General features: G+C 47.9%; 1 protein-coding gene across 1 annotated transcript in view; it reads right to left on the bottom strand.

Annotated features, from left to right (window-relative positions):
- PYGB (glycogen phosphorylase B) overlaps nucleotides 1-11,053 on the bottom strand; it is a 93,902-nt gene extending 82,849 nt beyond the window's left edge. Inside the window, exon 1 of the mRNA XM_044289680.1 lies at nucleotides 10,724-11,053. Coding sequence (XP_044145615.1) covers nucleotides 10,724-10,966 — 243 coding nt within the window. The 5' untranslated portion in view covers nucleotides 10,967-11,053. The remainder of the gene's footprint in view (nucleotides 1-10,723) is intronic.
- Nucleotides 11,054-12,198: the final 1,145 nt, after the last annotated feature.

The raw sequence follows: 12,198 nt of genomic DNA, 5'->3' as shown, positions 1-12,198 counted from the left end.
CATATCTATGGAAACAGAAATGATGCACCGAGCACCACATGCACTGGGTAAAAATGTGTCTAATGAGCTTATGGAAAAAGCAGATGAACCAATTACCCAAAAGCAGGCGTTCTGTGGGCACCCGGCTGAATCATCACACTGAATATAGACTATACCAGCGAGGAGGGCGCAGGTGTGTACCGCGCTCAGCGACACCAGGATGCTGTGTATGAAGGACCGTCCCTTGCTAATAACAGGCGGCTGACAGCAGCCGTCAGGATTACAGTTTACCCTTAGCTTAACCTAGAGGGCACGAGCATAGTACATAAGCCTAATTCCTGAAAAGATATGTACAAAAAAAAAAAGGAAAAAAAGGGTTTTTTGTTTTAGGTAAATATAGATTCATTATAAAGATTATTATTTTTACTATTTATTGTGGTTTTGGTGCATTTTGTAAGGTTTTGTTGTAGATTTTCGGTTTATGTCAACAATCCAATTGAAGTCTAAGGGGAAAACCGCTCTTCAGAATGTGCGTCATCACATTTCAGATTTAAAAATCCAAACTGCAGGTAAATTAAAAAAGCAAAGGGAACATGAGATCTGTCTAATCTCATGGACTTTTCTGGTACAGTATTACGCTGCTCTTTTTCTGCACAAAAATCAGCGCCAGAAAAACACACGTTATCCGCAGATTTATGTGCAGAAAAGCCACACTAAAACTGCAGAAGAAAATGCATAACATCTGCACTATTTATCGCATTTTTGGGGTGTTTTTATGCAGTTTCTGGTGCAGATGTCCTGCTGATTTTTCGCAGAGCTCACTCTTTCATTGAAAAGGGTGAAATCCACACAAGAAAGTGCAACAACAATTGACGCTGCAGATCTCAAAATTTGTCTAATCTCCAGGAAATGTACAAGTGGCCCCAGAAAAAAACATAAAGGGGCCTCGTGTAAGTGGGTCCTTACGGACAAAAGGCAGGGCAAATATAAGAAGGGGAGTTCAGCAATACTGTAGTGCAGTCAAGATACCCCCCCCCCAGCAGAGCCAAATACCACAGTGCAGCACAATATACTGCCCCGGCAGAACCAAATACACAGTGCAGCACAATATACTGCCCCGGCAGAACCAAATACCACAGTGCAGCACAATACACTGCCCCGGCAGAACCAAATACCACAGTGCAGCACAATACACTGCCCCGGCAGAACCAAATACCACAGTGCAGCACAATACACTGCCCCGGCAGAACCAAATACCACAGTGCAGCACAATACACTGCCCCGGCAGAACCAAATACCACAGTGCAGCACAATACACTGCCCCGGCAGAACCAAATACCACAGTGCAGCACAATACACTGCCCCGGCAGAACCAAATACCACAGTGCAGCACAATACACTGCCCCGGCAGAACCAAATACCACAGTGCAGCACAATACACTGCCCCAGCAGAGCCAAATACCACAGTGCAGCACAATACACTGCCCCAGCAGAGCCAAATACCACAGTGCAGCACAATATACTGCCCCGGCAGAACCAAATACACAGTGCAGCACAATACACTGCCCCAGCAGAACCAAATACACAGTGCAGCACAATACACTGCCCCAGCAGAGCCAAATACCACAGTGCAGCACAATACACTGCCCCAGCAGAGCCAAATACCACAGTGCAGCACAATACACTGCCCCGGCAGAGCCAAATACCACAGTGCAGCACAATATACTGCCCCAGCAGAACCAAATACCACAGTGCCGCACAAAATACTGCCCTGGCAGAACCAATGATGATGATCAGATCACATTTTATGACCAATTTGTGCAGAAATCCATATCATTCCAAATGGTTCACATACTTTTTCTTGCAACTGTAAGTACCAGGTGGTTCTAGCATTAACTAATGGTGAGGGCCTCAGATCACTATGTACCGAACCGGCAGCTGCGAGCCCTGGGCATCGACCCACCGGGAAATTTCCTTGTGTGGTCTACGGACAATCCACCCATGATAATCTCATTCACTTTGATGGTACTGTATTACACCATGAAAATCCAGGCCCATCATCTAACTGTACAAGATCAAATCACCTAATGCAGGGGTGGCCAACCCGCGGCTCCTTGCACCTTCACCTGCGGCTCTCAGAGGAGCGCGCTCTCGTTTACATATGCGGCTCGCAGGGGAGCAGGACAGGGATCTTGCAGGTGTCGAAATATTAGCAGCACAGGGGAGAAGGAAGAAGAAAGAGGTCTGCCCTACCCCCTGTGCTGCTGCCACCAATGAGAATACAGAGGGGAAGAGGAGGGGAGGGGCTGTGGCCACTGCCACCAATGAAGGTAACTCACTCATTTATTCAAATACAGGAGGCGGGTGCTGGCTGCAGAATAATTTAGCCCGCACCTGACCTCTATGAGAGGTAGCTGAGATCCGCGGCAGTTAATTGGCATGTCATTGGTTTGCAGTGCCCCCCCCCCCCCCCCCCCCCTTAATACGTGAAGGCCCGCGCTCTGACCTGACGCTGTGCAAGTCAGGTCACTGTGGAGAGGGCGCCACAGTCTTCAGAGCAGCGGCAGCAGAGGTAGGATAAGCCTCCTACACAGTTTTATTTTATTAAAGTACTGATCTGGGGGTCTTATCTGACATGGGGGTAATATGAGCTCAGATAAGACCCCCAAATCCTCATCAGACCCACAAAATAAGCCTCACCAGTGCTCATATAAGACACCAAAAATCAGACACCCCATGCTCACATCTCCCCTATGTCAAATCACCCCTGAGCATCTGAGCGTGGGGCCGTCATCTGAGCGTGGGGCCGTCATCTGAGCGTGGGGCCGTCATCTGAGCATAAGGGCCGTCATCTGAGCATAAGGGCCGTCATCTGAGCATAGAGGCGGTCATGTGAAAAACAAAGATTGCCAGAATTCACTACACTACAGGTAGGAAAGGTGGTTTAAATGCACTTTTAAATGTTTGATAACTCAATTGCAGTAATACTGTCGTGTGCACGCATATCTGTGTAAACGGATAGCTTGTGGCTCCTGGCAGTCATATGATTTTTTTTTTTTTTTTCTGGCTCTTTGTGTCTAAGGTTGGCCACCCCTGACCTAATGCAAAAACCAGATTAGTAGCTGAGTCTTTCTATTTATTGTAATTCATACAAACTGAGTCGTGACTCTGAATTAACCCCTTAGTGACCACACGCATTTAAAAAAATATTGCATTCCAAGAGCTATAACTTTTTTTTTTTTTTTCCTCAATGTACTTGTATAAAGGTCTTATTTTTTGCAGGACAAGTTATAGTTTTTAAGTATATGTAATGATTGACTTGGGCTACTTTCACACTTGCGGCAGGACTGATCCGACAGGCTGTTCACCCTGTCGCATCCGTCCTTCCGCTGTTTCGCCATGCCGCCGCTCCATCCCCATTGACTATAGTGTGGACGGGGCGGCGCTCCGGCACAGTACGGCAGTTCGCGGTCAGAGGCCGCCGGACTAAAAAGTCAGACATGCAGGACTTTTAGTCTGGTGGCCTTTCGCCGTGCACTGCCGTACTGCGCCGGAGCGCCGCCCCCATTATAGTCAATGGTGACGGAGCGGCGGTGTGGCGAAATAGCGGAAGGACGGATGCGACAGGGTGAACGGCCTATCGGCTCCGTCCTGCCACAAGTGTGAAAGTACCCTAAAGCAAGCTGTTTAGCTAAAACCACCCGTTGTTTACGTATTAGTGGTCACTAATATATCATATTAAACCACACATCCTCAAACTGCGGCCCTCCAGATGTTGTAAAACTACAACTCCCACAATGCCCTGCTGTAGGTTGATACCTATAGGCTGTTCGGGTATGCTGGGAGTTGTAGTTTTGCAACAGCTGGAGGGCCGCAGTTTGAGGATGCCTGATCTAAAGCTACAAGGAGGTGGAGATGCCATGTAGCCATTTCTGCACATAAATTATGCATCAGCTCCTTCACCTCCCCCGCCTCTAGCCTGAAGGTTATTTAATCCATCGCCCATCAATAACGTCAGCTGTCCTATCCTGAAGCACCCAAGAGCCACCACATTACATCATCTACACAGCCATTCCTGCACCAGAGACCTTGTCACCTCTCCGGTCAGGTCTGTTTTATTGATACTTGTATTTTACGGGACATACTAATTTAGCCTACATGCACATGAACGTGGTTTGGTTCCGCATCCGAGCCCCACTTTTTGCGACTCGGGTGAGGACCCATTCACTTCAATGAGGCTGCTAAAGATGCGTTCCGTAGCCCCTAAAAAAAAATATATATATATAGAACATGTTAGGCATTGTTACAATGGATCCGCAGAAAAAAGGATGCCATACGAACGTCATCCGTATTTTTTTTTTTTTTTTTTTTTGCGGACCGCAAAAACACAAACGTTCGTGTGCATGTAGGTTTAGGAGCATCTTTTCTTTCAACTTCTTTGTGCTGTGCAGTCCCTCTATTGTTCCTCCTAGAAATGAATGAATATATTGGGAATTTGGCGATACAATTCAAACTGTCATAGGGGACATGGTGCTACACAGAGCACTTTCCTATACAGCAGGCCACCAAAAAAAAAAAAATGTATATACATAAATATATATCTGTAACGCCTATCACTGTCTCAGTCGTACACATGCTAGTGCTATTTTTATAAGTAGCCTAATGACCACGGGGGACTGTTAATCAGATGCTGCTCTTGTGTAAGATGAGCCACATTCATTAATAAAGGGGCGTTCTGGGAGTTTAATATTGATAGCCCATCCTCAGTATAGCTCATCAATATCTAATTGACCCCTTGTACCACCACTGATAGGCTGTTTGAAGAGGCTATGGCGCTTCTCGCAGCTCACTAAACACAGTGCCACACATTGCATAGTGGCTGTGCTTGGTATTACAGCTCAGTCCCCTTCACATGAACGAGACTGAGTAGCAAATAGGTCATGTGACCCATGACTGTGACATTATTGGCCTAGGAAGAGAATGCAGTGCTATGGTGACTACAGCCTCAGCATGATCAACCCCATTAAATCGGTCCTATTGCCTGATAGGGCTGACCCGCTGAATAAAACCATAGTTTTCTTCCCTTGAGCTGTTGCTGCATTTAGTTAAACTAAAGAGTTTTAAAATATGCAAATTAGGGGTCCTTAGCCACTTCGTGCACCTTAGCTCCTCCGGTCTTTAACTGGATATTCCGTTAAAGGGGTTATTCAACCCATAAAATGCCCCCCACATGCCCGGGCCCCTCACACAGATTATACTTAGCTCGCTCCTCGGCACCAGCATTGTCCCGATGCCCGCCCAGCCACCACTGCATCTCCCAGTCATGCGGATGAAAACATCCGGGGACAGGGGGGTGCAGCCAATAACAGGCCGTGACAGGAACAAGCCTCCTAGCATTGCGGGTGATGCTAGGGATCGTCCATCGTGGCCTGCTATTGGCTGCCCCCCCCCCATCACCAGATGTTTTCCTCCACACGACGGGAAGATGCAGCGGTGGCCGTGCGGGCATCAGAAGCGACGCGGGTGCCGGGAGCAAGGCAAGTACATTTTGTGTGAGGGGTTCGTCTTTTGGGGAGGCATTTTATGGGCTGGATAACCCCTTTAACCTGACGCCAGGCCCTGTCAATTAACTGGTGGGGAGTCTCCAGGAAAGAGGGGAAGGAGCTAAGGTGCACCTATTCCTAATTTGCCTATTTAAAAAAAAAATAATTACAAAAATTTTTTTCTCCTAAACGCAGCTACAGATCAAGGGAACAAATCTGTGGTTTTAATTATCAAGGTCAGCGCTACTAGGCATAATGGCTGGTTTAATAGGGTTGATCCCGCTGACAGATGCCTTTTAAAAAAGCTGATTGGTGGGGGGTCAGGAGTCCAGAAAATAGGTACTTGCGACATACAACAGATTTATGAATGATGTCATTTTCAGGAACACCTACCGCTTAATTGTATGCTTAAAGGGATACAAGCGATCCGTACCATTGAAATGAATGGGACGGCTTGGGTGTAATTACACCTGCTCACCACTGCAGATGCAATGGCTAGAAGGTAGACAGTGAAGGGGAGGCAGCGCTGGCATGGCGCGCGCCTTCTCTTCAAACAACTGATTGGCGAGGGTGTCGGACCCCAGCCGATCTGATATTGATGACCTATCCTGAGAATATAATTTGGACAACCCCTTTAAATATTATGTAACATTACTTACATGATTTATGGGAAGAAATATGTACACACAGGCAGATAAACCTGTCACATGACTCAAGAATATGCGGTATTCTGTAAAACTGTCTCCTATGACACTGTTTGGCATAGGGGACACCAAATGACAAAAAAAAGGGAAGGTGTATTGCAGCCAAGATGTGCCATGGTGCTCCATTCAAAGTGTAAGAATTTTTTCCCGTAGAATTTGGTGAAGACACCAATGGCGAAATTCTGCTGGTGGTCATTTATATCTACCAATGGGAGGCGATAGTGAATATTGTGGAGCGATGTATCTTTTTGGCACGCCCATGGCTTTAAACCGCCGCTCTGGGGGCTTCAGCGCTGCCTCCCATTGAAAAGAATGGGAGGTAGAAACCTCGCACGTTGCGGATTACATGGCTTTTTTTCCCGCGTGGATTCTCTTTGCTTTTTCGTGGAAACTGATCTGTTGTGTGGATTTTGATACTTTGTGTTTTACCCTTTTCAATGCAAAGGTGAGATCTGCATCAAATACGCAAAACGGAAATGTGTGGAATTTCTGCAGGACAGCCCGCACCCGTGTGCAGGTAGGTTTATACAGTACCAGCTAAGTAGATAGATGAGGTTTTCAAAATTTCATGTACATGATGCAGGAAATTTTCCAGCAGTGTGGACTTCAAAATCTGAACAATGTCAATTGTTTGAGAGGATTAACAGTGCAGAATTCACACTTTGCAATACAATGGTGTGAAAACTGCACTAAAACCTGCCAGGGAAATCCACTTAAACTACACTGCTGTGTGTATATGCACTAAGGCTAGGGCTACACCACGACAATAAGTCGCGCGACACATAGGGCACAACTACACTGCTACGTATCGCGCGATTGATCTTGGATGGATTTTTTGCTACTGTCGTGTCGCAGTGCAACACCATAGACTATCATTATAAAAATTGTCGTGCGACACATGTCATCGTCTAGCCCTAGCCTAAAAGGTCCATTTACATGGACCAATGTTTCAGGCAATTATCAGGAACAAACCAAACATTAAAGGGGTTGTCCCACGAAAAATATTCTACAGTTTTCAAACCAGCACCTGAATCTGAATACTTTTATAATTGCATGTAATAAAAATTTTTGAGTAGCCACTTAGTTATTCAATAAAATGCATCTGTATAGCGCCACCTGCTGTTTGTTTTTTCTTATTTCTTTGAACGGCTAACTGAGAAGGTCACACATGCTCAGTTTCATCCTTCAACTGCCTCCTGAGCTGTGATAGGGAGAACATGGACACGCCCCCTGAGCTACAGCAGACAAGACACTCCCCTTGATATAAATCTAGCAGAGCAATGAATGTGGAGATCTCTGGATCCATGTGAGGTACAGGGCTGGTTCTGGCTTTGTTAGAAAGAGATTGTCCTGTACTAGATGATGTCTGATTGTCATTTTTTTACATTAGTCATGGGACAACCCCTTTAAGGATAATTGCCTGATCGTCAGCGGAGATGAGGGCTGCATTGACATATAGTAATCTTCTCCACTGTTGGGACAAGCAATCACCACAGCAATCAAGGTACAAGCCAAATCCAAATGCACGACAAGGTGATCGCCAGCACCTTTTAGACAGGCCAATTATCGGGAAAAAGTTTTTTGTAAAATTATCGGTCTGAGAAAAAGGATCTTTCGGCACCGTTGGGAAGAGCCGAGTGTTGTGCTTGGCTGTGTGCACTCTGTGCTGTGGATGCGGACCCATCGACTTGAATGAGTCCTCGATCTGAAAAATACGCCAAAAGATAGGACAGGTCCTGTTTTGCGGAGCACGGAAACACTCCAAAGAGCTTCCGTGGGCTTTTGGGTCCATGCCTCCGCACCGCAAAAGATATGTCCTATCTTTTGCAGATCACGAACCCATTCAAGTCAATGGGTCCGCACCCCAATACAGTATTCACATGGCCGGTGACCATGCCTTGTGGACCACTATTTGCGATCCGCAACACAGGCTTAGAGCCCTAACGTTCGTCTGAATGAGCCCCGAGACACCAGGCCCTCACTTTAGTGGCGAGAAGAGACAGGGAGAGATTTATCAGAAATGGTGTAACGTAGAACTGGCATAGCAACCAATCAGATTCCACCTTACAGCTTTCAGGATTCCTCCGAAAAATGAAAGGAGGAATCTAATTGGTTGCTATGGGCCACTGATACGGGATCGTCCTTGTCAGGACGGTAGTCCCGTATATAGGCAGGGGTACTGAGTCTAGGGCTAGACTCAGGGACAGTCTATTATCTATGACTGTCCACCCTGTTCATTATTGACTCATGCCATTGAGCGTTACAGCATCATCCCTTATGTCGTCATGGTGACAATTTTTCTTCTTTTTTGTTCCTTTTCTATATTTTTTTTGTGGGAGTTTGTTATTTTATTTGTATACTAGATTAAAGGCTACGTTTTATAACTGGTTGTTTTCCTGTGATTACAATGCTATGGGCCACTAAGTCAGTTCTACTTTACACCAGTTCTGATACCTCTCCCCTCACAGCGCTCAGCAGACGGCTTCTATTCCTCGTTTTAGCAATTACTGGGTCTCAGCACCCGGACACCCACCGATCAAAACTGCATCCCACATGTTTGCCTTACACACATTCCACCCTATATTAAAAATGCCCATTCTTGTCTGTACAACGGACAAGAATAGAGCAGGTTTTTACTGAGGGATGGCGGAACAAACAGAAGGTGTGCTGTCCGCATTTTTTTTTTCAGCCCCATTAAAATTAATGGGTTCGCATCCAATCCGCAAAAATAAATAATAAATAAATAAATAAATGATCGAATGCAGTCCAAAAATATGGCCGTGTGCTGTACGCGTTCTCCGCGGACAGCACATGTCCCTATTCATTTTAATGCATCACATGTTTCACGGATCATTAAGAAGAGATGCTGTGCAGTGTCAGTGCAACACAGACAGCAAATAACGGACACACGGACCCAACACTGATCCTTCACGGATGCATCACTGACCATCAGCTCACGGATTTGAGCACGGACGTGTGAATGAGGCTTTAGACAGAGTAATTACTCCACCCACTGAATTCTGTGCACAAACGCAGTTGTTATGCATCAGCAATGGGCAATGATACAGACGTTCATTGTAAAAAAATAAAATAAAATCCTTTCAATACGTGCATTTCTGTACAAAAATCAATATAAAAAAAAAAAAAAAACAAGAGCTGCCTGCAAAGAGGATGTGCAAATGACTCCCTCAAGGTCAGGAGATGAGGGGACATGGTGGCTTCTCCTGGAGGAGGCCTCATCAGCTCATCTATAAATGGAAGCAGAGGGGAGGAAGGATGATACGTGAATATAACTCATGGATTCTGAGCTCATCAATACACCGCCATATGTACGGGTGGGGGTGGGGGTGAGGTCAGGCACTGGCACAATAACAGATCTCTATACTGCAGTGCTACAGTACCTACCTCCACCCCCTGCAGAGCTGCAGTACCTACCTCCCCCGCCTGCAGTGCTACAGTACCTACCTCCACCCCCTGCAGAGCTACAGTACCTACCTCCACCCCCTGCAGTGCTACAGTACCTACCTCCCCCGCTTGCAGTGCTACAGTACCTACCTCCCCCGCCTGCAGTGCTACAGTACCTACCTCCACCCCCTGCAGAGCTGCAGTACCTACCTCCACCCCCTGCAGTGCTACAGTACCTACCTCCACCCCCTGCAGTGCTACAGTACCTACCTCCACCCCCTGCAGTGCTACAGTACCTACCTCCACCCCCTGCAGTGCTACAGTACCTACCTCCACCCCCTGCAGTGCTACAGTACCTACCTCCACCCCCTGCAGTGTTACAGTACCTACCTTCCCCCCCTGCAGTGCTACAGTACCTACCTCCCCCGTCTGCAGTGCTACAGTACCTACCTCCACCCCCTGCAGTGCTACAGTACCTACCTCCACCCCCTGCAGAGCTACAGTACCTGCCTTCACCCCCTGCAGAGCTACAGTACCTACCTCCCCCGCTTGCAGTGCTACAGTACCTACCTCCCCCGCTTGCAGTGCTACAGTACCTACCTCCCCCGCCTGCAGTGCTACAGTACCTACCTCCCCCGTCTGCAGTGCTACAGTACCTGCCTTCACCCCCTGCAGAGCTACAGTACCTGCCTTCACCCCCTGCAGAGCTACAGTACCTGCCTTCACCCCCTGCAGAGCTACAGTACCTGCCTTCACCCCCTGCAGAGCTACAGTACCTGCCTCCACCCCCTGCAGAGCTACAGTACCTGCCTCCACCCCCTGCAGAGCTACAGTACCTGCCTCCACCCCCTGCAGAGCTACAGTACCTACCTCCACCCCCTGCAGAGCTACAGTACCTACCCCCCCCCCCCCCCCTGCAGACTGCACAGTGCAGATACACAACCTGTGGATGCCAGGCTGAGACCCAGCTGATCTGCTGCCCCACCACTGTATGCCCTGGCATCATTAATTCTGCCCACCAAGCAAGATGGATGTTGTTGTGCCCCAGAACCTGGACACAATTCCCTCCAGGCCACTGACAGCTGCATTTACCTTGGGATCCTTCTCGTAGTAATACTGCTGGGTCCTGATCCATCTTCCCACCAGGTGGTCCCTGACAGTGTGTGCCAGGGCAAAGTAATAGTCTCTAGGGGTGGAGACGTTCCTGTCTTTCACCAGGGTGAAGTGCAGATGCCTGTTGAAGCTCTTCCTAACCTCGGACACATCCCCGAGTCCTGCGATGCCCCTGACGCTGATCTGCTTCCTCTTTTCGCTATCAGACAGTGGGGCAGCCATGGCTCTGCAGTGTGGACGTGAGTGACTGTGCAGCGCTGTGTGGGTCGTCAGGCTCTGCTCACTCTTCTTCGCTGCAGAGGGAGGAGGCGCATGCGCGGTGCGCTCCAGACCTGCCTCCTGCACACAGGGATCGTAAATAACAGGGGATGTGCGCCCTGCTCCTCCCCTGCCAGCCCCATCTACCTGCCATGGCCTCCTGTCCAGGAGCTGCTCATGTTCTATGAGGCAATCACTGTGTACTGTGGTGGATGGCTGCAAACGCTGGGCTCTGACAAGCATTAGGCCGTGGACTGATTCCACGTCTCTGATCTATATGTTTATGCCCCATTCACAGGCTCCAGAAAAAAATCTCCACTGGAGAAAATATTTTGCAAGAAGAATGAGCGTGGATTCCAGATGGAAAATCTGCGGATTAGACCCATTGAATGACAGTAGGCCTAATCGTTAGACCTCATGCACATGACCTTGTGCCCGACTTGCCCATGCTGCGGTCCGCAATGCACAGGCCCCAACCATGTGCCCGCCGTCTGTGGATGGGGACCTATTTACTTGAATATGGTCTGCATACGACAGTCCCCACCACAAACAAGTTTGGCTTCCGATCCGTGCCTCCGCACTGTATCTCCTGGATTGTGTTCCCATTCAAGTGAATGGGTTTGCATCCATGATATGGTGTGCACACGGCTGGTGCCCGTATATTGCGGACTGCAATACAGGCATGGGCCACCTATGGTCTTGTGTATGATGCCTTATGTGGATCCGCAGCGGAGGGGGTTGTCTCATCACAAACAATGGGGGCATATTGCTAGGATATGCCCCCATTGTGTTATAGGTGAACGGACCCCTGAAAGTGTAGGAGGGCAAACTGCACATGCGTAGCCGCCCTCCATTTATTTTCTATGAGGCCGCCGAATATGGCTGAGCAGTGGCCGGTTATGCGTGGTGCGCTCCCATTCACTTCTATGGGGAGCGCGCACCTCCAGCCACCGCCTTGCAAGCTCCGTTCCCGATATAGGCCCCACCACTGGAATCCTGGCAATATGCCCCCATTGTCTGTGATGAGACAACCCGAAAGAACAAAATCCAGCCTGAATGGATATAATTCTATATATAATGGGTTAAAGATAAAAGTTTAAAGTCCAGCTATAACATAACCATTAAGGAAAAATAATAATAATAATACCTTTAATGTACCTCATACGGTAAACAATTTGTCCTAAATTGTCCATACA

This window comes from Bufo gargarizans, chromosome 4 (genome assembly GCF_014858855.1).
Source record: "Bufo gargarizans isolate SCDJY-AF-19 chromosome 4, ASM1485885v1, whole genome shotgun sequence".
In the NCBI taxonomy this organism is placed as follows: Eukaryota; Metazoa; Chordata; class Amphibia; order Anura; family Bufonidae; genus Bufo; species Bufo gargarizans.
This window is presented reverse-complemented; position numbering and strand designations above follow the sequence as displayed.